Here is a 25,675-nt window from a genome sequence, read left to right on the forward strand (position 1 = left end):
TCAGTATCCTTCCTGATCTCCCAGCCTCCTGTCTCTCCCCATTCCATTCCATATTTCACTCTGCTGCCCTGATTGTTTTTCTACGCGACCACTCAGTCCATGTTTCCCCACTCCTCAAAAGCAAACAGGGGTTGTCCATCCACTTCACCACCAAACAGAAACTGCTTACTGTTAGCTTACCTTGTCCTCGCTTACCTTACCTCTCTGATTTCTTAGGACAACCCAGCCCGCACACTTTGGCCCTCTAGTGACAACCTTCTCACTGTACTTTGATCTCATCCATGTCACCGATCTCTCGCACATGTCCCACCTCTGTCCTGGAACACCCTCCCCCTTCACATGTGACAGACAATCACTCTTCCCACCTTCAAAGCCTTATTAAAATCACATCTCCTTCAAGAGGCCCTCCCCTACCAAACCCTCATTCCTCTTCTCACATTCTCTTCTGCATTGCCCTGGAACTTGGATTTGCACACTTCATTCACCCCACCCTCAGTCCCACAGCACTTATGTTCATATCCTTAATTCATTTATTTATATTAGTGTCTTTCTCCCCCCCCCCCTTAGAAAATAAGCTCAATATGCGCAGGGAATGTGTCTGTTAGGTTGCTGTGTTGTACTCTCCCAAGCACTTAATAAGGTGCTCTGCACACAGTAAGTGCTTATTATGATTGATTCACTATCTTCTCCAGCTTCAGTATTGATAAATAACTTTTGTCTACTCCCCTATTAGATGACAAGTTCCTTGAAGACAATGAATGGGTTTGCTGTTATGTACTCCCTGACATTCTCAGTACTTTGTCTAGCACTCATTTGGCATGCAATAAATACCACTAATTACTGCACTGGTAGTTGCAGGAATCTTCAGGGCAGTCATAAGATAAAGTATAGGAACTCTCCCCATACTCTTCAATCAAACAATCATATTTATTGAGCACTTACTGTATGCAGAGCACTATACTAAGTGCTTGGGAGAGTACAACACAACAATATAACAGACACATTCCCTGACCACAGTGAGCTTGCAGTCTAGAGGGGGAAACAGGCATTAATATAAGCAAATAAATTACAAGTATGTACATAAGTATTGTGAAGCTGGGGGCAGGTGAATAAAGGCAGCAAGTTAGAGCGACGCAGAAGGAAGTGGGTAAAGGGAAACGAGGGTTTAGTCTGGGAGGGCCTCATGGAGGAGATGTGCCTCCAATAAGGCTTTGAAGGTGGGGAGAGTATCTGTCTGTCAGGTATGAAGAGGGAGGGCATTCCAGGCCAGAGGCAGGACGAGGGCGAGAGGTCGGTGGCAAGATAGACAAGACTGTGGTACAATGAGTAGGCTGACGTTAAAGGAGCAAAGTGTATGGGCTGGATTGTAGTAGTTGAGTAGTAGTACTTGAAGTTAGGTGGGGGGGGCAAGGTGATTGAGAGCCATAATGGTAAGGGGTTTCTGTTTGATGTAAAGGTGGACATGTTGGATAATGCCATCATAAATCGATCAATCAAACTTAGTGAGTGCTGTGTGAAAAGCAGTCTATTAAGCTCTTGGGAAATTACTCTCCCCCCACTTCAAAGCCTTATTGAAGGCAAATCTCCTAAAAAAGGCCTTCCCTGACTAAGCCCCACTTTTCCTCATCTTCCACTCCCTTCTGCATCACCCTGACTTGTTCCCTTTGCTCTTCCCCCTCTCCCCATCCCAGAGCACTTATGTATATATCTGTAACTTTATTTGTATTGATGTCTGTCTCCCGGTCTCTAGACTGTAAGTTCGTATGGGCAGGGAATGTGACTGTTTATTGCTGTACTGTACCTTCCCAAGTGCTAGTACACTCTGCACATAGTAAGTGCTCAATAAATACAGCTGAATGAATTGACTGAATGAATGAATACAAAAACGGAGTTAGTAGACATGTTTCCTTCCCATGATGAGCTTACGGTCTTGAGAAGACAGATATTAATATAAATAAAGTATGGGTATGTACATAAGTTTTGTGAACTGAAGCAAGGGGGAAAAGGGTACAAATCCAACTGCAAGGGAGATGCAGAAAAGGGAATGAAAGAAGAGGATATGAGGATTTAGTTGGGGAAGGCCTCTTGGAGGAGATGTGCTTTTAATAAGGTTTTGAAAGCGGGGAAAGGGATTGTCGGATATGAAGAGGAAGTTCCAGGTTATGGGAAGTATGTGGGAAAGGGGTAGGCAGCGAGATAGAAGAGATCAGAGCATAGTGAGTAAGCGGGCACTGGAGAAGAAAAGTGTGCAGGCTGGACTGTAGTAGATCAGTGCAGTAAGGAAGGAAGGGGGTGAGGTGATTGAGTGTTTTAAAGCCGATGGTGAGGTATTTTTGTTTGATGTAGAGGTAGATGGGCAACAACTGAAGGTTCTTGAGGAATGGGGAAGCATGGACTGTATATCAGCAGCGTGGCCTCATGGAAATGGCACAGGTCAGTGAGAGGACCTAGGTTCTAACCCTAGCTCTTCCACTTACCTACATTACCCTGGGTGAGTCACAGCTTCTCTGTGCCTCACCTTCCTTATCTGTAAAATGGGGATTCAATACATATTCTCTAGATGGTAAACTCTTTGTAGGAAGGGAATATATCTGTTTTTTGTTCTATTGTACAGTGCCTTGCACACAGTAAGTGCTCAGTGAATACGATCGACTAATTATTCTCCCTTTTTTTAGTGTTATGTGGGGCAGGGACTATGCTCAACCTGATTACCTTGCATCTACCCCAGCATTTAGTACAGGGCTTGGCAGAATAAGTGCTTTGCAAATGTTACAAATATTATTGGAATTAGTCTTCATAGGAAAGTATCTTTCAATCAATCAATCCAATTACATTCAAACTGACTGAGCCTGCAGCACTCTCAAAGGTCACTAATGACCTCCTTCTTGCCAAATCCAACAGCTCCTACTCTATCCTAATCCTCCTCGACCTCTCAGCTGCCTTTGACACTGTGGACCACCCCCTTCTCCTCAACAAGCTATCCAACCTTGGCTTCACAGACTCCGTCCTCTCCTGGTTCTCCTCTTATCTCTCCGGCCATTCATTCTCAGTCTCCATCGTGGCCTCCTCTTCCCCCTCCCATCCCCTTACTGTAGGGGTTCCTCAAGGGTCAGTTCTTGGTCCCCTTCTGTTCTCTATCTATACTCACTCCCTTGGTGAACTCATTCGCTCCCACGGCTTCAACTACCGTCTCTACGCTGATGACACCCAAATCTACATCTCTGCCCCTGCTCTCTCTCCCTCCCTCCAGGCTTATATCTCCTCCTGCCTTCAGGACATCTCCATCTGGACGTCTGCCTACCATCTAAAACTAAATATGTTCAAGACTGAGCTCCTTATCTTCCCTCCCAAACCCTGTCCTCTCCCTGACTTTCCCGTCACTGTAGACAGCACTACCACCCTTTCTGTCTCACAAGCCCACAACTTTTGTGTCAACTTGGACTCCGCTCTCTTTCACCCAACACATCCAATCTGTCACCAAAACCTGCGGGTCTCACCTCCACAACATTGCCAAGATCTGCCCTTTCCTCTCCATCCAAACTGCTACCGTGTTGGTTCAATCTCTCATCCTATCCTGACTGGATTACTGAATCAACCTTCTCTTCCATCCTTCTGTCTCTCACTGCTTCAGTCTATACTTCACTCTGCTGCCAGGATTATTTTTGTACAGAAACGCTCTAGGCATGTCACTTCCCTCTTCAAAATTCTCTAGTGGTTGCCTGTCAACCTATGAATCAAGCAAAAACTCCTCACTCTCGGCTTCAAGGCTCTCCATCACCTCGCCCCCTCTTACCTCACACCTCCCTTCTCTCCTTCTACCACCCAGCCCGCACCCTCTGCCGCTAACCTCCTGTGTCTCATTCTTGCCTGTCCAGCATCCTTTCCCTGGCCTGAAATGTCCTCCCTCCACACATCCGCCAAACTAGCTCTCTTCCTCCCTTCAAAGCCCTAGTGAGAGCTCACCGCCTCCAGGAGGCCTTCCCAGACTGAGCCCCCTTTTTCCTCTCCTCCTCCTCTCCATCGCTCCCCCACTCTGCCCTACCTCCTTCCCCTCCCCACAGCACTTGTATATATTTGTACATATTTATTACTCTATTTTACTTGTACATATTTACTACTCTATTTTACTAATGATGTGCACATAGTTATAATTTTATTTATTTTAACGGTTTGACACCTGTCTACATGTTTTGTTTTGTCTGTCTGTCTCCCTCTTCTTGACTGTGAGCCCATTTTTGGGTAGGGACCGTCTATGTTGCCGACTTGTACTTTCCAAGCACTTAGTACAGTGCTCTGCGCACAGTACGCACTCAATAAATACGATTGAATACATTAATTCCCCAGTGCTTCAGACAATGCTTGGCATATAATAAAAACTTTGTAAATCCCATCATTTTTAATGGAAAAGTACAATTCCCATCATTAAAAGTCCCAACCTGGATCACAGTGACTCCCAGAAATACCACTGAAGCTCCCTCCCTTCCTCTCCAAAACACTTTCTTGGAATTTGCTGACATTAACTCTCAGGACACAGGTGGAAATTAGCAGGTAGCTAAGATGGCCAATAGCCCAAACTTAATTTGAAGGCTAATAAGTAAAAATAAAAAAGGAAATGTGTGACTCTGCAGTTTGTTTAGGTGTTAACTGTATAGGCTCTGTCAGTTTTTTTCAAGAAGTTGATAAAAGCAAAATATTTACACATCTTTAGAAATGCAAGTCTTCCCTGTTTTTAAACCTAGGTTCTCTCTGTGTACCTAAAGAGGAGGTAAAAAGCAAGAAAAGATAAAGAAAGCAGATTAGTTCAAGTACAATGTGGAGAGGAAAAGGTGCAGATAAAAATGTCACAAATGAAAACCAATTCTTACCACACCGATCTCTGATGACTAGGTTCCGGCCTTCTTTGAGGTGGATGGTGAGGAGATAGGCAAAATGACTGGGGAGGGAACTCAAGTCATCACTGGCTTCCTCAAAAGTCTGGAGAAGAATGAGAATCTAGTTAACTTCATTGCAGACCTCTAAGTGATGTGGTTCATATGAAAGAAAAACTCAAAGTCTTGATAACACTGAGGGGAAATAAAGTCCCTGAAGATATAATAGAGCCCAGTGGTGGAACCCAACATCACATGTTCTAGTAACTACACTCACTCTTAGCCACTTTCTATAATACTTACCTCCAGATCCAGGTTAGTGGAGTTCTGAAAGTTGAAAATTTGGAATCATTAGAGGATCACAATTTGCTTATTAACCTTACATGGTAGCTTTATTTTTAAAGTTTACTGAAGCACATCTGCCCACATCTCTATATTTCTTTAATTTAAAGTGAGTGGGCAGAGCGGCCGAGGAGGCTCCAAACCAAAGATTCATTTGATCCTATTTGCCGAGCGCTCGCCCTGGGCAGAGCGCCGGACTCGGCCCTTGGGAGAGTCTGTCCCGATGGACCCATCCCCCGCCCACAACGGGCTGATGGTCTAAAAGGGGAGACAGACTGAGCACCCTCCTTCCTCTCTCCCTCCTTCCCCTCCCCACAGCACCTGTATATATGTATATATGTTCATACAGATTTATTACTCTATTTTATTTGTACATATTTATTTTATTCATTTTATTTTGTTAATGTGTTTTGTTTTGTCGTCCGTCTCCGCCTTCTAGACTGTGAGCCCGCTGTCGGGTAGGGACCATCTCTATATGTTCATTCATTCAATCATTTTTATTGAGCACTTACTGTGTGCAGAGCACTGTACTAAGCACTTGGGAAGTACAAGTTGGCAACATATAAATATGGTCCCTACCCAACAGCGGGCTCACAATCTAGAAGGGGGAGACAGAGAACAAAACAAAACATATTAACAAAATAAAATAAATAGAATAAATATGTACAAAGTAGAGTAATAAATACATACAAACATATATACATATATACAGGTGCTGTGGGGAGGGGAAGGAGGCAAGGCGGGGGGAAGGGGAGGTTATTGAGAAGCAGTGTGGCTCAGTGGAAACAGCACAGGCTTTGGAGTCAGAGGTCATGGGTTCAAATGCTGGCTCCACCAACTGTCAGCTGTGTGACTTTGGGCAAATCACTTAACTTCTCTGTGCCTCAGTTCCCTCATCTGTGAAATGGGGATGAAGACTGTGAGCCCACCATGGGACAACCTCATCACCTTGTCACCTCCCCAGCACTTAGAACAGTGCTTTGCACATAGTAAGTGCTTAATAAATGCCATCATCATCATTATTATTATTATTATATGGCATTCTGTAAATGTTATTCTCCCTCCCCTCACTAAACTCTGGTCCACGGCTCAACAGCAACAGTAGTTCTTGAGGTGGAAGAGTGCCCATTGGGGCCAAGAGATTCTGACCATGCTGACCCAACAACCACCTTCAGGGTCTCGGTGGCAGTGTGGAAACCAAGCTGGCTGCCCTGGGTGGTGAGGGCTACCGCGGCACCTATGGAGCCTGACTGGCACATAGTCTTCTAAGGCTCTTCAACGCAGCACGTCGCTTGGTCCAACTTGGACTTCCCAAGCGCTTAGTACAGTGCTCTGCACACAGTAAGCGCTCAATAAATACGATTGAATGAATGCATATTTTTTCTATTTATTTTGTTACTATGTTTTGTTTTGTCTTCCGTCTCCCCCTTATAGACTTTGAGCCCGCTGTTGGGTAGGGACCGTCTTTATATGTTACCAACTTGGACTTCCCAAGCACTTAGTACCGTGCTCTGCACACAGTAAGCGCTCAATAAATATGACTGAATGAATGAAAGAATATTTTTTCTATTTATTTTATTTTGTTAATATGTTTTGTTTTGTTGTCCGTCTCCCCCTTCTAGACTGTGAGCCCACTGTTGGGTAGGGACCGTCTCTATATGTTGCCAACTTGGACTTCCCAAGCGCTTAGTACAGTGCTCTGCACACAGTAAGCGCTCAATAAATATGACAATGAATGAATGAATGAATGAATGAAAGCACACCACAGTAAATTTAAATTGTCCTAGCTAGATCATCTTCAGTGAGGTTTATGTCTTACCAAGTAATCAAATCTAAATCCATCTTTTCCCAGAAATAAGGTCTTAACAGGGTGCAGCATAGATAAGGGAAAGCTGAAAATAAAACCGAACTCAATCTAGCCATCCTGGATATATTTGTGGAGGAATATTTACCCAGGGTCAGAGAACTAAATACTTCCTTTTATTAAAGATCGACACTCACAGATTGCTCTTCAAAAAGCTGAGAGGTCATGGAAGCATCCAAATCACTACTTCCACCTGGATTCTGTCACAGGAATAAAAAACACACACACAAAAAAAAACCATAATGACTGGAAGGAAGGAAAGACACAAAAACAGAACAAAATAAAAAACATCCCCCCTTTTTCCTGAGAACAATTTGATCATTATGGAAGCAAAGAGATCACATTACTTCGTTTAGGACAGAATATTTTGGCCAACCTCAACTAGATTTCCTATTTAAGGTAATCGATCATGTTTATTGTACGTTTACTGTGTGCAGAACACTGTACTAAGTGCTTGGCAGAGTACAAGAGAAGCAGCATGGCATAGTGGATAGAGCACGGGCTTGGGAGTCAGAAGGTCATGGTTTCTAATCCCTGCTCCGCCACTTGTCTGCTGTGTGACTTTGGGCAAATCACTTCACTTCTCTGTACCTCAGTTATCTCATCTGTAAAATAGGGATTGAAAGTGGGAGCCCAATGTGGGACAGGGACTATGTTCAACCCGATTTGCTTGTAGCCACCCTGGGGTTTAGTACAGTGCCTGGCACATAGTAAGAACATAACAAATACCATAATAATAATTATTATTATTACAATAATAGAGTTGGTAGACATGTTCCTTGTCCACAGTGAATTTACGGTGTAGAGGATCAATCTTATTTATTGACTGCTTACTATGTTCAGATTACTGTACTAAGTGCTTGGGAGAGTGCAATATGACTAACAGACACATTCCCTGCCCACAGTGACCTTACAGTCTAGATTATGTGACATGCTGACCTTTGGTAATAACTAGAAGGCCAACTGTATGGCACTTGTGGCTGGCATTAAATTTCTGGACCAAGTACCAGCCACCAAGGAGAAAGAAGGGAAAATTCTATGTTTAGAGGGATGATGCAGGATGAGATATTGCAGGAGCCTCAAAAGATGGAAACATGGGTGCTTACAGGATGGGATTAGCAAGGTAGCCTAGTGGAAAGAGCACAGGCCTGGGAGTGCTCTAATCCCAACTCTACCACTTGCCTGCTACCTGACTTTGGGTAAATTATTTAACTGTGTTGCAGTTTCATTTGTAAAGGGGAGGTTAAAAATTTTGTTCTCCCTCCTACTTGGACTGTTAGACCAACTTATCTTGCAGCTACCTAAGTTTTTGATACAGTGCTCAACACACACTAAGTGCTTAACAAATCCTATAATTATTATTATTAGTAGTAGTAGTACCATCAGTATATAAGGCTTTGAAGGCTCAATTCCCAAACTAAAATAGAGACAGGAAAGCTATCTTTCAAAAAATATGACCTCAAAGCCCTTGAAAACACACATATACACACATACAAAATTTTCCTCAAGCTAGTACACCATGTCCACTAAGACATAAAACAGTCCTTTTGCTACGTGTGGACGACCCTGAGAAATAAACTATCAATAAGTGTCCACAGGGTGAAGTATTTTCCTTTGTTCCCTTATTTGACTGTGTCAAATTATTAAGGGAATTGCCCAGTGTTAATTTAATAGGAAATTAATCTTTTATTGGAAAAAGGAAGGTTCTTCCATTTTTCAAGGCTTTAGGTAAGAATGAGGCCAAGAAGTGGGAAAATCTATTGTGTTTGGATCACTTCCCAGAAACATCTTGCCAGAGCAGAATGGACCATTTTTTTTTTTGGGGGGGGGGAGGTTTTTTAAGTGCTTACTATGTACCAGGCACTGCTTTAAATGCAGGGTACGTACACCATTATCAGGGTGGGCACCATCTCTGTCCCACATGGAGCTCACAGTCTGCACACAATAAGTGCTCAATAAATATGACTCAATGAATACAAAATAATCAGGTTGGAACAGTCCCCGTCCCGTATAGGGCTCATAGTCTTCATCCCCATTTTACAGATGAGGGAACTGAGGCACAAAGAAGTTAAGTGTCTTAGGGCACACAGCAGACAAGTGGCAGTGTTCTGAGCCTTCCATTACTGGAGTCTGTTTAGACAGTTACATAAATAGCTATCTTTGTCCGGCACAACTGTGGACAATGCTAGACTTATACAAGGTGTGTGCAATGACTTTTTGTGGGGAATTAGCAGAACTGCAACTCGAATGAAATGTGATTTAAAAAGTAGACACATATCTAACTTTACAGATGAGGTAACAGACACAGAGAAGTGAAATGATTTGCCCAAGGTCACACAGCAGACAAGTGGCAGAGCTGGTATTAGAACCCAGCTCCTTCTGACTCCCAGGTCTGAGCTCTATCCACTAGGCCATGCTACTTCTCTAATTTTTCAAGGTCTCTACCTGGTAGACAGCTCAGTGCCTATGTACTTGTCTTTTCCTTGAAAGGATCAAGATCAGAGTTGAAGTATGGGGACTGGGATCTATAGCAGTACAGAATATAAGGTTAAAAGCAGGGATTTGGCCTTCAGAGAGACTAGTTTTGGACAAATGGCCTCAGGAGGTTATAAATAATCTCCTCCTAGCTTTGCCAACCAACTCTGAAGAAAGATTCTCCCAAAACCAAGCAGAGATGCTTCAGAGGCCAGCAATTATTTCATTTACACACCATTTCAACATGCAATAACTCTTATCTTTAAAACAACTGAGAAATTAAATGTGAAGAATAGAATTAATTTAACATTATGATGGAGATTTTATTCACTGAGAAGGCACAGAATTTAAAGTTATAGTTCCCACAGCAACTGTAACTGTCACACAGTTACATATCCATATATAAATGTATTAAGGCAAGAAAATGATTACCTTACAGAGTCATAAAAAATACAACATATGAACAAGCGGGCCAAGTTACAGCTACTGGGGGAACCATAATTTTGGATTTTCTGACATGGGAAAAGCCTAAAGCATAATCTTTACAGCAAAATGGTTCCAGAATCCTCATGTTCCCAAAGAACAATTTCCTTTGGGCACTAAGTATCCCGCTGATCATCATCTCCATTGGTTTGGAAAAAAAAATACAAAAACATTATTTTAAAAACCTGATAGCACAGTATTTCTCAGACTGAGGTGTGACCCTGCTGGAATTTCCTTTGCAAATGGTGAAGGTGACAGAATGTGTCAGTACTGAACTCCAAATAACAGTGGGTGGTGGCACTGTCACAATACAATGAACACCACTGATGAAGATGATAGATGGACAACAGCTAGCCATCGACACCTCAGTTTCCCGAGTTTTCTCCTCTGCCGTCTGCCTCTCCCAGACTTCAACATCATTTGCAATATAAAAAAGACTAAAGCTATATAACTGTTTGAGGACTGAGTCTACAAGTCATCATCACCTCTTTCCTTCTAAAAGCCTTTCATCCCACCTTTCTTCTCTCTCTAGTACGGATAGAAAACTTTTGGATGGCTCCTTTCCTGCTTCCTTCAAATATGCTCAAGTCTCATCTAATAATAACAATAATAATAATATGGATGGCATTTGTTAAGCGCTTACTAAGTGCCAAGCACTGTTCTAAGCACTGGGGGAGATACAAGGTAATCACGTTATCTCACGTAGGGCTTACAGTCTTAATCCCCATTTTACAGATGAGGTAACAGGCACAGAGAAGATAAATGACTTGCCCAAAGTCACACAGCTGACAAGTGCCAGAGCTGGAATTAGAACCCATGACCTCCGACTCCCAAGCCCATGCTCTTTCCACTGAGCCACGCTGATACTATACTATCTATACTAACAAAGCCTTCCCTGGACTCACTGCATCCTTCACTCATCATCAGGGCCGCATTAATGAAGCTGGGGCCACACTCCTCCCTGACCTTCAATGATATGTGCCAACCGATCATCTTATTGACCCTTGACTCTGTGCAGAGCCTTGTATTAAGTACTTGGAAAAGTACAGTAGATAAAGAGACACAATCCTGAGGAGCTTGTAATCAAGAAAGATGGAGGATAAATAAATTACAGATACGGGAAGTAACAGAGTACAAGGATATATTCAAAAGTGCTATTGGGGTTTCTCCGAAATACATAACCTTGGCATTATCCTGGACTTGCTGCTCTCTTTCAACTCTCCCATCCAACCTGTTGCTAAAATCCTGTGGGTTTTACTTGACAAAATGCCTTGGATCCAGCCCTTCCTCTTCATTCATAACGAAGCAGCATGGCTCAGTGGAAAGAGCACGGGCTTTGGAGTCAGAGGTCATGGGTTTGAATCCTGACTCCGCCACATGTCTGCTGTGTGATCTTGGGCAAGTCACTTTACTTCTCTGGGCCTCAGTTACCTCATCTGTAAAATGGGGATGAAGACTGTGAGCCCCACGTGGGACAACCTGATCACCCTGTATCCTCTCCAGCGCTTAGAACAGTGCTTCGCACATAGTAAGCGCTTAACAAATGCCAATTATTATTATTATTATTATTATTCAAATAGCAACACTCAAGTCCAGACATTTAATATATTCCAACTAGACTGGAGCAGCAGCTTCCTCAGTGATTCCATAACAATATTCCATGTACATATTTATTACTCTATTTATTTATTTATTTATTTATTTTATTTGTACATATCTATTCTATTTATTTTATTTTGTTAGTATGTTTGGTTTTGTTCTCTGTCTCCCCCTTTTAGACTGTGAGCCCACTGTTGGGTAAGGACTGTCTCTATATGTTGCCAATTTGTACTTCCCAAGCACTTAGTACAGTGCTCTGCACATAGTAAGCGCTCAATAAATACGATTGATGATGATGATGATGATGATGATAACAAGACCAATATCTGACCAGAATCTTGGGAAACAGTAGTTCACACAAAATGTGGCAGTTCAGAGAACTGAAGGCATTTCAGTTTCACACATGCTGACTTGTTTCCTGATGTTTCTGTTATGCGGTTTCAGAAACTTCTCATCTGAGGTGACTGAATTGATGTTCTGTGGTTGGAAAGGACTCATGACACTCCGCTACCTCCCCCCATACTTCCCCTCCCCCCCCGGCCAAACACAGACTTGCCTATTCCTTATTAGCTTGTATCTAATAAGGGGTCAGTGCTTAGAACAGCGCTTGACACATAGTAAGCGCTTAACAAATACTGTAATTTTTTTTTACTCCATAGCAAGAGCATTAAGGAATGAGGCTAACTGCTTGCCATTCACAACTACTAGCTTAATTAACAAGAACGGCTGCCTTTGCTGATCAGTCATCATTGAGTGGGGTGGTTAAGCAGACTGGTGAAATAAGCTCGTCTTTTAGTCTGTAAACTTGTTGTCTAGACTGTAAACTTGCCCTTTAGACTGTACACTCATTATGAGCAGGGAATGGGTTTGCTAATTCAGCTGTATTGTACTCTCCCAAGTGCTTAGTACAGTGCTCTGCACATAGTGAGCAGTCAAAAACTACCATTGATCGAAGGAAGACCAAATTTTCAGATGCCAGGCCAGAAACAGGAAGTCCATGGAGTAGGACAGAGCTTCTGATTCCCAATGAAATTTAAATTTGTTTGATATGACCTTCATTTCTACAGTATAGGACCCCTAACAATGGTCCCTGAATGAATGGCAGGACCCTTAGAGATCCCCTGCCAAATGCAGCACCACAGCATTCATTCATTCATTCAATCGTATTTATTGAGTGCTTACTGTGTGCAGAGCACTATACTGTTTGGGAAGTACAAGTTTGCAACATATAGAGACGGTCCCTACCCAACAGCGGACTCACAGTCTAGAAGGGGGAGACAGACAACAAAACATAGTAACAAAATAAAATAAATAGAATAAATATGTACAAGTAAAATAAACAGAGTAATAAATACATACAAACATATATACACATATACAGGTGCTGTGGGGAGGGGAAGGAGGTAAGGCGGGGGGGATGGGGAGGGGGAGAGGAAGGAGAGGGCTCAGTCTGGGAAGGCCTCCTGGAGAAGGTGAGCTCTCAGTAGGGCTTTGAAGGGAGGAAGAGAGCTAGCTTGGCGGATGTGCAGAAGGAGGGCATTCCAGGCCAGGGGGAGGACGTGGGCCGGGGGTCGATGGCGGGACAGGCAAGAACAAGGCACAGTGAGGAGATTAGCAGCAGAGGAGTGAAGGGTGTGGGCTGGGCTGTAGAAGGAGACAAGGGAGGTGAGGTAGGAGGGGGTGAGGTGATGGAGAGCCTTGTGTATGGTATCCATAATTTACTTATATTAATATCTGTCTACCCCTCTAGACTGTAAGCTCCTTGAGGACAGGGGATGTGTCATTTTTGTGTTGAAGTCCCCCAAGCACTTAGTACAGGGCCTGCAAACATTAAGTGCTCAATAATACCACTGATTGATGCTCCTCAATGAGCAAACCAAGGATTTTTTTAACGGTATTTGTTAAATACTTACTCTGGGTCAAACACTGTTCTAAATGCTGGGGTATGTACAAGTTCATCTGGTTGGACACAGTCCCTGTCCCAAGTGGGGCTCACGGTCAAAGTTGGAAGGAGGAGGATTTAATCCCCATTTCACTCTTTCACTCCTCTCACCTCCAATTTTTTTCAGTCAATTAATGGTATTTACTTAGTGCTTACTATGCACAGAGTACGGCATAAAGCATTTGGGAGAGTACAACAGAACTGGTAGACATATTCCCTGCCCATCCAATCTCTCATGTGTGACTCACTAATCAGTCTCTATTTTCTTCTTCCTTCTCATTTCCATCACTCACTCTAATCCTCCATTCTGCATTTATTGATGGGTCCAGGTAGGGGGGTCTGAATGTGAGGAGGCATGTGCGAGGGGGAGATGAGGAGGGGGGAGATGGGAAGAGGGGGAGATGGGAGAGGGCAGTCATAGTTAAGGTTGCATGGAATATGTGACCAAGGTCTCCTGGAACTGGCCTCATTGCAGTGTGGGAGGGTGGAGTTAGAGCTATTCTATTAGGGGCTGTCCATAGAGGGTACAGCAGGCTGCAGTAACAAGGGGCAAGTTGATTCAGAGAACACTGTGCCTTCTTAGCTGACACCGGATCACAGGAAGATGAGATGCAGTCAAGAAGCAGAAGCAGAATGTATATGCTGATTCTATGTTGTTTTCCTCTGATAACACCCCTCATTTAATAATTGCTCCAGCATATTGACAACTCAGGACCAGTGAATTTGCCTCTGTAAGTGATTAACATCCAGAGAAGTGTTAGCTCATCTGTTGGAGCACATCCTATAAGCATCACTAGTAGAATGTAAAAGGAAAGGTTACTGAACATCAAGGAAGTGTAGAAACAAAATCATTAGGAAAGTGTAATAGAGCTGCCTTGCCTTTGTGGGGATGAAAACCCCCCCACAGAATCCCACTTAATCCAGGATAGTTTTAACAGATGAAAATATAATTAGAGAAAGGGTGTAATTTTTTTTCATGGCACGCCAGTTGGCTCCAAATGAACAGAAACATTCAGTAAATCAATACCATATGAACTTCAGTTCTAAAATCCAAGGATCACAGAAATAATTCCAGCCCCATATTTTGCAAAGTCATGATAATGGAAGCCACTCACTAACCTCGATATCTTCTGTTGTTTCACCACTCAGAGAAAGCGATTGGGTTAGATCAAAGATGCCATCACTGGATGCCCTCCTCTCCAAGACAGAGACATACACATCTTCGGGATCTGTTTCTGCCACACTGCTATCAACTCCCTCTTCCAGACTACACTGAAAGTCAACTTCAGATTGCCTCAAGGAACCGCTGCTGCTTTTCTGGGACATCCCTGCTGTAGAAAGGCAGCTGGGGACAGAAGTGAAAGGGACTTGTTGCCCTGAATGTCCAGCTGGGGCTAGAGACGTGGCCTCCAGCAGGTCTGGAACTGAGATACTCAGGCGCCGGTCCAGCTGATGCTTTTTCTGTAATGTGATAACTTTGTTGGAGTTTTTCTTTATTTTCTTCTTACTCAAGTTCAGTAACAGAGGTCTTGTCCTTTGCTTCAAGGAGCCCCAGACCGAAGATTTGTCCAGATCCATAATCGGCGACTTTTCCACTAGATACTTATCGTCTCTGTTGTGTGCCTCAGCTCAAAATTATTTCAGTGAATTCTGTGGTGATGAAAGAGAGAGTGTAGGAAGAGTGGTCATTCATTGGGGAAACAAACAAAAGCTACCCAAATATAATTACGTTTCTTGTCGTAAGCAGAAGACTTCGGTCCAAACTGCAGGATTTCCACATACAATCATCAATGATACTTACTATGTGTAGAGTACTATACTAAGCACTTGGGAGAGTAAAATATAACAGAATGGGAAGATACGTTTTGTGTCCACAATGAGTTTATAGTCTAAAACACAGACTTAATAAAAAATAAGTTACTTAATTTCTTACTGTACTAAGCACTGGTATAGATACACAATAATCAGGTTGAGCACAGGTCCTGTACTACATGAGGTTCACACTCTAAATGGGAGGGAGTATAATTTAATCTCCATTTTACAGTTGAGCAAACTGAAGCAGAGAGAAGTTAAGTGACTTGCCCAAGGTCACACGGCATCCAAGTGGCAGAGATGGGGTTAGGACCCAGGTCCACTGACTCCCAGACCCATGCTCTTTCCACTAGACCACAACGGTTCCCTAAATGGACATTGATATAAATTACAGAGAAGCAGCGTGGCTCAGTGGAAAGAGCCCAGGCTTGGGAGTCAGAGGTCATGGGTTCTAATTTCGGCTCCACCACTTGTCAGCTGTGTGACTTTGGGCAAGTCACTTAACTTCTCTTTGCCTCAGTTCCCTCATCTGTAAAATGGGGATTAAGACTGTTAGCCCCACTAGGGACAACCTGATTACCTTGTATTTATCCCAGGGCTTAGAACAGTGCTTGGCACATAGTAAGCACTTAACAAATACCATTATTATTATTATAAATATATTCATATTTTATGGGCAGGAGCATATATAAAGTATTAGCATTTAATCCTACAGTTTGTGAGGAAATGAAATTTTAGGAGGGATGGTAAAACTATGTTGTCTTCATCACAATAACACAAGCCAAGTAAAAGCAATGCCCAATTCTGTGGACCATAAACAAACACACAAGAAATAGAAATGAAGGCAGAACTAGACCTTTCCCTAGAGATGATCTTACTTTTTAAACTAAATGAGATTTACTAAACTCATTCAAATAGTTTCAAGTGTGGGGGACTTCTCATTCTCTAAACACTTCTCTTTCTAAACTGGAGTGTTTATTCTGAAAGTTCATTTCCCACTCACATCAATCAGAATTTCATCTCAACAATGCTCACACCTTTAGGAATTATATTTGCCTTGAAAAAAGGGAACTCAAACACATGAAGAAAACTTCTGCAGAGGTGGCTTGTTCTTGCCAACACATCTGAGACAGAGAAATAACAGCTCAAATTCAGAGTGCCAAGAAACAAAGGCAATCAAGGCTTTGAATTTATAAACTTAACTGAAAACTCTTGAAAGAAGAAAGTGCTATGAATCCCACACAGGAAAATATAAAGAACCAATGTTGACTTCATTATGCCTACATTTTCAATTGCCACACAGGATCGTGTGTACCAACCCTACTGCACTGAACTCTTCCAAGTACATAGTATGGTGCTATACAAACAGTAAGAGCTCAATAAATGTCACTAATTTATTGATCATGGCCATGTGATCACAAAGCCAAAATAATAGTAAACAATGAATCAATCAGTAACATTTACTATGCGCCTAATGTTTGCAGAAGGGAAACTACTATCCTTAGTACTATTGTTAGAGTTAGTACACATGATCCCTTTCCTCAAGAAACTTACAATCTAGCAGGGAAACACCAAAATACATTACAGATAGGAAGAAGTAATGTAAAGATTAATATGTAAATGTTACAGCTGAGGGTGAGCATGCAAATATTCAAGTGACATAGAAATATGTGAAATGGCAGTTGGTAGATTTAGAGGGGAATATAAGATTATATTCAGTTAACCATTTAAGTTTAGAACCTGAATTGAGTTCTAGCCAGAGAAGGGATAAGGGAGGATGGGGGTGTTGGGGGAAAGGGGGAAAGAAGCAATTTAAAACAGTAAAAAAAAAGCAGTACTTGGTAATGGACTCAGTGTAATAATAGTATTTATTAAGTTCTTACTGGGTGCAGAGCACTGTACTAAGCACTGGGAGAAAAGACACCGGTGGAAATTAAGCATGGTCCCTGTCCCTCATGAGGCTGAAGGATCAATCAGAAACATGACACTGGAAGAAGTCCTTGAAAGAGGTCACTAATGTCCTAAGGAAGAAATGAAGAAAAGGGGTGAGGACAAAAGCTGGGTTCCAAGACATTGAGGAGAAGCTGAGAAAATTTTTTAACATCTGAAATCAAATTAGACTCAGATTAAAGGTGCAACAGAACTTCAAGCTGACTTTAAATGGATTTAGAATGCTTCTGGATCTGGAATGAATAAGACACTTGTCCTTCAATTTCTCAAAGCTCTCTGACTACATGATGCAGGTAATTAATACTCCCACCCAAACCTAATGTTTGTTTGGGGATATCTGGTTAAAACACAGAGCCCTGAAGAACTTGCATCTGTTTTCTAAGGACTTCTTTTCTTGCAGCATCATCGCTAGATAGCTACTGTTCACAGCTTTATCTGAAGGGCTGGAACACTTCACAGGAATCACTGAATCCAAGGTGCTCTTGCACTTGAAAAGTACACATACTTGTGTACAAACCTAACTCCGCAAATGAAAAGATAATTGGAGATTTATGCTCACCTTAACATCTACAAATGACATTCAACTAGTTATCAGAAGAAACTTCTGGGCACAGAAAGCTAAAACACAATAACGATCTAGGGAAAGACACTATCCTCAGAAGAGTCTGAATCACTGTCCAACAAGACATCTCCAGCAAGTTACTGACCAAGAGAAGTAAATTCTGTCCTGGCATAGTGGTGATGAGGAAACAAGCTCTTCAATCTGCACTGACACTGTACTATTACATAAGAATAGTATTATTTGTTACAGTTCTATGCCCAAGACAGTCAATGCTATTTATAGAGCACTTGCTCTTTGCAGAGCACTGTACTATGTGCTTGGGAGAGTCCAATACAACAGAGTTGGAAGTTGATCTTACAGTCTAGAGGAGACAATATTCCCAAAAAGAATGGGGTGGAGGTGCAGGGAGGGGGAAACAGCTTGGTAAACTCTGGCCTTAGAAATCAAGTTTCTGCAAGACCCACACCACAACTTCCATCTTATCTAAGGGGACAAGGGAAGTATCTAATATTAACAGGACTGAAGCTAGAAAGGCTTTATCTAGAGCTTTGAAATGACACAGATTTGAATCTTCTTTCTCATGGTCTTCTTTAAGTGCAAACTCTATGCAAAGGGTGTGCTTCTGCTATTTAAATATTTCAAAACAGAGTAGGAAAGCAATTACTAGCCAGGGTATGTCATTATTTGTACAAAAGATCATACTCTTGTTAACCACCAATCTAAAATTTTCCATTAGTGGGAAGAGGGCTTCTCAGTGTATCCTGTTAAAAAAAAATGTGCTCAATATATTGAATATATATATCACGTCTTCCCACTATGTGATAGGTAAGTGCATCTTAAATTTCACAAAGGGATTATTCTAAGGATAGCAATTTACTTTAGCTGAGATAATTACTAGGATTATTAATCCACAGGTTTGAGGGTGCAGATTTATCACAAGATTGAGAGAAGAAATTTTCCTCAAGACATTACACTATGCTTATTCAATAAGTGCATTATTTGAGGTTACATCCCGTTTTTTTAAATTTGTGGATTCAGCTTTCACCAAAGATTGGCCCATGGAGTCTGGTCTCCATTGAGTGAAACTAGATTAAGCAATGTTCCTGTTCTTAAAATTAACTGAGATTTTGTTTGTTTGTTTGTTTTTCCCCCAATTAGAAGGTCCAGATCAGTTTGCCAAACTGCTAGGGTCTTAGAATGTGTAAGAAATGGATTGCCAGTAGCGTCTCTTTTAAGCCACACTTGTAAATAAAAGTCAATCAATATTATTAGAGCACTTTGTGTGCACACCGCTGTATTAAGTGTTTGGGAGAGTATGATACAGTTGAAAGACACAATCCCTGCCCACAAGGAGTTTACAGTCTAGAAGAGAAGACTATAAAAGAAATTACTGATTGGGGAAATGGCAACTGGGGGTGCTGAGTGTGAGGTGAACAGCAAGTGCTTAAGGGGTATGGACTACAAACAGGAGGGAGGGTGACTATGGTGGAGAAATGAGGGGTTAGTAATGGAAGCCCTCCTGGAGGAGATATGATTTTCACTGGCCTCTGAGATGGGGAGAGTTATAGTTTGTGGGATATGAAAGGGGGAGGACCTGTCAGATATGAAAGGAGAGGGAGTTCCAGGCTAGTGGGAGGACATGGGCAACGGTCCTCTGCTCTACCCACTTCTCTGCCCCACAGCACTTATGTATATTTGTACATATTTATTATTCTATTTTTTTATTAATGATGTGTATATATCTATAATTCTATTTATCTATTTTGATGTTATTGTTTTGTTGTCTGTCTTCCCCTTGTGGACTGTGAGCCCGTTGTTGGGTAGGGACTGTCTCTATCTGTTGCTGAATTATATTTTCCAAGTGCTTAGTACAGTGCTGAGCACACAGTAAGTGCTCAATAAATACAATTGAATGAATGAATGAAAGAAAAATTATATTGACAGAGTGAGTAGGTTAGTGTCAGAGGAGTGAAGTAGGCGGACTGGGTGGCTGTAGGAGATTAGCAAGGTAAGGTAGGTGGGGGAGAACTGGAGGCTTTAAACCCAATTATAAGGACTTTGTGTTTGACATGGAGATGGGTGACAGCCACTGGAGGCTTTTGAAGAGTGGAGCAATGAAGGCCGATTTTTTTTTAATGATCTGGGCAACAAAATTAAGAATGGACAGGAGAGGGACAGAAAAGGAGTCAGGAAGATCAGGGAAGAGGCATACACAGTAGTCCATGCAAGGTGTGATAAATACTTGATCAGCAGTAGTAGTTTGAATAGAAGTTTGGAAAGCATGGATTCTAGAGATGCTGTGAAGGTAGAACTGTCAGGATTTGGTGGCAGACTATGGGAGTTGAGAGAAATGCCTTGTAGAGAACACTAAGGTTTCAGGCTTTGAGGTTTCAGAAGAACATCCACTTAGAGATGGACTGAAAGCAGGAGGAAATATGAGACTGCAGAGGAGAGAAGACAATCTGTGAATCATCTGTGTAGAGAAGCTATGGAAGCAAATGAGTTCTCCAAGGGAGCTGGGGGGGAAATGGAGAATAGAAGGGGACCCAGAACTGAGCCTTGAGGGCTAGAGGATGGGGGCCAGAGGAGGAGTTTGTGAAAGAGACTATAAAGTAGCTGTTAGAGGGATATAGGTGGTCCACAGTATCCAAAGCAGCTGAGAGGCTGAGGAGGAGTATTAGAATGGAGTAGAGGCCACAGGATTTGGCATGAAGAATGTGACTTTAGAGAGGGCTGTTTTTAAGGAGTGGATGGGGCAGAAGCCAGATTGCAGAGTCTGTGTGATATAAAAGTGGAGGAAGTTCCAGGCAAGGGGGAGGACAAAGGATTATGGAAGAACCACATTGTCACCATCTCCAATCCCAGTGAGCAACTCTATATTGTCAGAAATACTTGCAATGCAACCAGCCACTCAAAAAGAAACACTAAATCATGAACTCAGGAGTATGAATATCCACGCATAGAACAAACAACCCACATAAAATTATTGTGGGAGGCACATTCTTTGGAATAATTCAGCAATGATTAAAAGAATAATGGGGAAAGGGTCAGAATCCTGCAATACAACTGGTATTTAACACCTTGAAAATAACCTTCTGACTAATTTTTTTTCTTAATTCCCTGCCATCCAAAATACCTAACAATCTTAATTAAAAAAATAAGATTTAAAAAATTCTTGGAGACCTTCTTCACTGCTTCAGTAACACCATTTCCTCCCACCCGCTGCAAGAGGTGCAAATGAAACAGACCTTGAGTGCTTCCAGGGGAAACGAGAGAAACTTTTGTGACAGTGTCTCCCTGGCTCAGAAGCACAGAAAACTCAGCATTGGACTGGAGCCGCCATGAACTGTCCCCGTTACTGCTGAGAATCAAATCAGCCATGCATAGCCAGTCCAGTGGTTTATCCTCAGGGCAGAGCCCAGGGCTGGGAAATAAATACCTGCAAGTAGGCAGTCTAAAATGAATCAGTAAGTCATTCAATCGTATTTATTGAGTGGTTACAGTGTGCAAAGCACTGTACTAAGTGCTTGGGAGAGTACAATACAACAATAAACAAATATATTCCCTGACCACAGTGAGTTTACAGTCTGCAATCACTGGCTGGTGGCTGAATGGAGGGATTGTCCCATGGACATACTACCAACCAAGAAGGAGCTTAAGGAGCCCTGGACAAAGAAAACCAAAATGGAGAGAAATTTTTGCTCCTTCTATATAAGGACGTTTCTCTTATCAACTAATTAACTTTACTGAGCACTTACTGGGTGTAAGTATAGCACTTTACTAAGCCCTTGGGAGAGTATGATATAACATAGTAGACAGATTCCCTGCCCACAAGGAGCTTAAAGTCTAGACGGGGAGAGAAATGCGAGCCACGGGAACTTCAGAACTGAAAGGAGAGGAAGGAGCTGCTAATAATCTGATTAATCCCACTCTCCTCTCCCTTTTGGGACATAAGTAGTGTGGGGGAGTGTGAAGTACCCCCACAAGGCTGTGAAACTCCTAGAGGCCAAGGATCATGATCCACTTACTCTACTTAGTAGATACTAAGCAATTATTTAGTACAGGGCTCTGCATAGAGTGCTGATAGAACGGGAAGTCAGAAGACCCAGGTTCTAGACCCAGCTCTGCCACTTGCCTGTTCTGTGACCTTTTGCAAGACACTTCACTTTTCTGCCTCAGTTTCCTCATGTATAAAATGGGGGGAAAATATATCTATTCTCCTCCTCCTTAGGCTGAGTCCAACCTGATTGTTTTATATATACCCCAGGCTTGATATACTGTTTGGTACACAATAAGCACATAAAAAATCTAAATTATTATTATTAGGGAGGATGATTCAGGTAGGAGCTATTATTTTGGGACTGCTTATTTTAGTGCTTCACTCTAGAGACGTTCTTCACTAACATCTTGCCCTAAAAATTGCAAGCTTTATCTTGGGTGTGCCTCTATCAGTGGCCTGAAAATCATAATAAAAATAATAATAATGAAAAATAATTCTGATACTTGTTAAGCACTTACTGTGTGCCAGGCGTTAAACTAAGGGTTTGAGTGAATACAAGCAAATCACATTGGATACAGTCCCTGTCCCATATGGAGTTCACAGTCTGAATCCCTATTTTATTGAAGGGGTAACTGAGGTGCAGAGAAGCTAAGTGACTTGCCTCAGGTCAAACGGCAGACAAGTGACAGCGAGAATTAGAAACTAGGTCCTTCTACTCCCAGACCCGTGCTCTGTCCACTAGACCATGCTGCTTCTGCACTTGGCATGATCATTTGTGGAAATAAAAAGTCCACTTTCCTCGCTATTTAGTTTCCAAATGTAAATAGTTCTTATTTTCCAAAAAGTTATTGAATCTCAACTCCTTTAAGTGCAATTTTTCCTCTAATTTTCCCAAAAGGCCCTTTTAATTAGGATATTTAAAAATGGCAACATGAGGAAAGGATTTTAGAGTAATTTTGCAGGTAATAAGATAGTCAGGAGCAAAAGATGCTAAAATATATAGTCTAGAAAATATGCACAGCCCAATACAACTCAATAGCACAAAGTCTACCAAAGGTGCCAGCTGGCCAGATTTCGGTTTAGGAACTATGGTAAATTTGTCTGCAATCCAGGATCACTCATCCTCTGCCCTCTGGCAGAGGAACTGGGCCTCTACCCATCAAATTTGGGACAATAATACATCCCTAACTGCAGATCTTAATGGGTAAAAGGAAGGAATGAAGGCAATATATATGAGATATATATGTATAACCCTAATCATATACAGTATAAAATATAACATAGCTATATATATATATATAATAATAATAATAATAATAATGGTACTTAAGAGCTTACTATGTGCCAAGCACTATATACAGATGCACTACATACACTAATGCCTAATAATGCCCTGCTAGAAAATGAGAAGATACCAGATTTCCAGAGACTCAAACTGAACGTAGCAGGCAACACGGCAGGTGCAATGGTGGCTGTCTAGATTTTTGGGAACATCTATTCTGAAAGGGATCTGAGGATAGATACATAAATATTGGCTTACTATTGATGGATGTACAAGTTTTGATAAGGGGAGAAAACTGAAGGAGCTATGGTAATTCTTCAGCAATTGCCAGATACTCCCTAGAGTTAAGCACTACCTGGCACAGATGGCTCCAAGGCCCCTCTGCTATTCCCCTCCATTGGAGGGAGGAACACAGTGCAGTTGAGGGGAGAAATCCAACATGAGATGGGCAGCAAGTCAGGTGATATTGAGGTACAGAGAGAAGGTTAACACTAGAGGAGCAAAGTGTGCGGGCTGGGTTGTAGAAGGAGAGAAGCAAGGTGAGGTAGGAGGGGGCAAGGTTGTGGAGTACTTTAAAGCCAGTGGTGAGGAATTTTTGTTTGATGCAGCGGTGGATGAGCTACCATTGGAACTTTTTTAAGGAGCGGGGTGACATGTCCTGAAAGTTTAGACAGGAAAATGATCTGGGCAGCAGAATGAAGTAAGGACTGGAGTGCACAAAATGAGGTGTTGGAATGCAGTTGGTTAACTAACATTGAAGCAATGCTCATAACACAGTTCCTATGGCTGGGCTGCGTGAGGAGAAGGAATTATCTTACTGTATAGAGAATTGGAGGGGGTTCCTGAGGGCACAATAAATGATAAAAAGACACAGTGAAGCAGAGTTATACATATTTGTCCTTTATCTTCAAGGAACACTAGAGGTGAAGCTCACCTATGAGTGTGTGTGTTCCTGAAAAGCCCAATGTGGAATACACCATCCTGATCACATTGGACATTCAAAAAGGTTGTTCCTTGTTGAGTTGTATTTAATATTTGTAGCATCTGCTGAGGTTTTCTCTTTTGCCTTTGTCTCTTTTTCCATATGACGATTTGGCTGAAAGAGAGCTATTCCCTCTCTGGCAGTGCATTTTGCAGGTTCAGACCTCAGCAACATACTCCTATTTTTCACATAGGATGCAGTATTGTCTGATTTTTCTTTAACCATAAATGCTTTCTTTACCCTCCTTGCTTTTGGTTTCCCCAATTTCAGCTCTCAGTTCGGATATCCTTTTGCTTCTCCTTCTCCTCACGTGTCCCACCCAGCTCAGCTGTATTAATAAAGAGAATTGCTTCGGTGCTAGGAGACAGACTACATTCCCAATGTTCATTGTTCATGAACAATCGCACAGAGCAGTGGAAGACCTGTTGTGTGACCCACTGTGGTGCAGCCATCTTGAGAGGGAATGTTTTGTGAAAACTGGGATGTCAGAAGGCAAAGGCATAAAGAAATTTAACTTTAATTGTAAACAATGTAGGATGGGGTGTGAGTTGCATGAAAACCCTAAGACCTAATTATCAGTAATGCCATCTTTGAAAACTAAAAATACATATAAATATATATATACCTGTATAATTATACACTTGCAAAGGTGTGCGTGTGTGTGTCCATTTTACAGGTTGAGGCCCAAAAACATTGTGACAATGAAATATAATAATAATAGTAGCAATATTTATTAATTGCTTATTATGTGCCAAGCTTTCAGATACATATGAGAGACAGTAAACCCATTATGGGCAGGAAGCATGAAGCTAATTCCGTCATATGGTACTCTCCCAAACAGTGTAGTTCTCTGTACAGATTTGGTGCTCAATATATACCACTGATTGATAATCAGATCTGACACTGTCCCTGTTCCACACAGGCTCCCATTACAAGAGGAAGGGAGAACAAATATTTTAAACCCCATTTCATAGAGGAGGAAACTGAGGCAGAGAAAAGTTAAGTGACTTGTCCAAATCTCATAGGGGGCAGTCAGGACTAGAATCCATATTTCCCATCATCTGGTCTTGTGCTTCTTCCATCATGCCATAATGCCTCCCCACATCAAGTTACAATGGGAGAGCCTTTTCCTGTCATTCTCAATCAGAGCTCAATCTGCTACCTGTCACTGGAATCTAATATTGGCACAATTTCTCCTCCCCACTTAAAATTAATTCCTGAATCTATAACAACTATCATCATTGCATTTATATAACACTTACTATTGTGATATACATGGAGGCAGAGTTCACTATCGTTCTTAATTTGAAAATTATTTTATTTTTCATTTGTCTATTTCAAGCTAAGATGCAATTCTGGATAGAAGTTATTGCTTCTAGAGAGCAGGCAGGGAGCTCGCAGACCAAAACAGCAGAGCAAATTTAAGAAACAGGATTAAATTGATCCCTTTTCCTACAAATAATGTATCTACCTGAAAGACATTAGGATTAAAGAATCAGATTAATTTTATAGTT

General features: G+C 41.8%; 1 protein-coding gene across 1 annotated transcript in view; it reads right to left on the reverse strand.

Moving 5' to 3' along the window:
* MCTP2 (multiple C2 and transmembrane domain containing 2) overlaps positions 1 to 15,219 on the reverse strand; it is a 188,419-nt gene extending 173,200 nt beyond the window's left edge. The window contains exons 1-3 of the mRNA XM_038746270.1: positions 14,693 to 15,219; positions 7,212 to 7,274; positions 4,866 to 4,974 (exon numbers count right to left, since the gene is read on the reverse strand). Coding sequence (XP_038602198.1) covers positions 4,866 to 4,974; positions 7,212 to 7,274; positions 14,693 to 15,151 — 631 coding nt within the window. The 5' untranslated portion in view covers positions 15,152 to 15,219. The remainder of the gene's footprint in view (positions 1 to 4,865; positions 4,975 to 7,211; positions 7,275 to 14,692) is intronic.
* Between the last annotated feature and the right edge of the window lie 10,456 nt (positions 15,220 to 25,675).

Source organism: Tachyglossus aculeatus, chromosome 5 (assembly GCF_015852505.1).
Source record: "Tachyglossus aculeatus isolate mTacAcu1 chromosome 5, mTacAcu1.pri, whole genome shotgun sequence".
Lineage (NCBI taxonomy): Eukaryota > Metazoa > Chordata > Mammalia > Monotremata > Tachyglossidae > Tachyglossus > Tachyglossus aculeatus.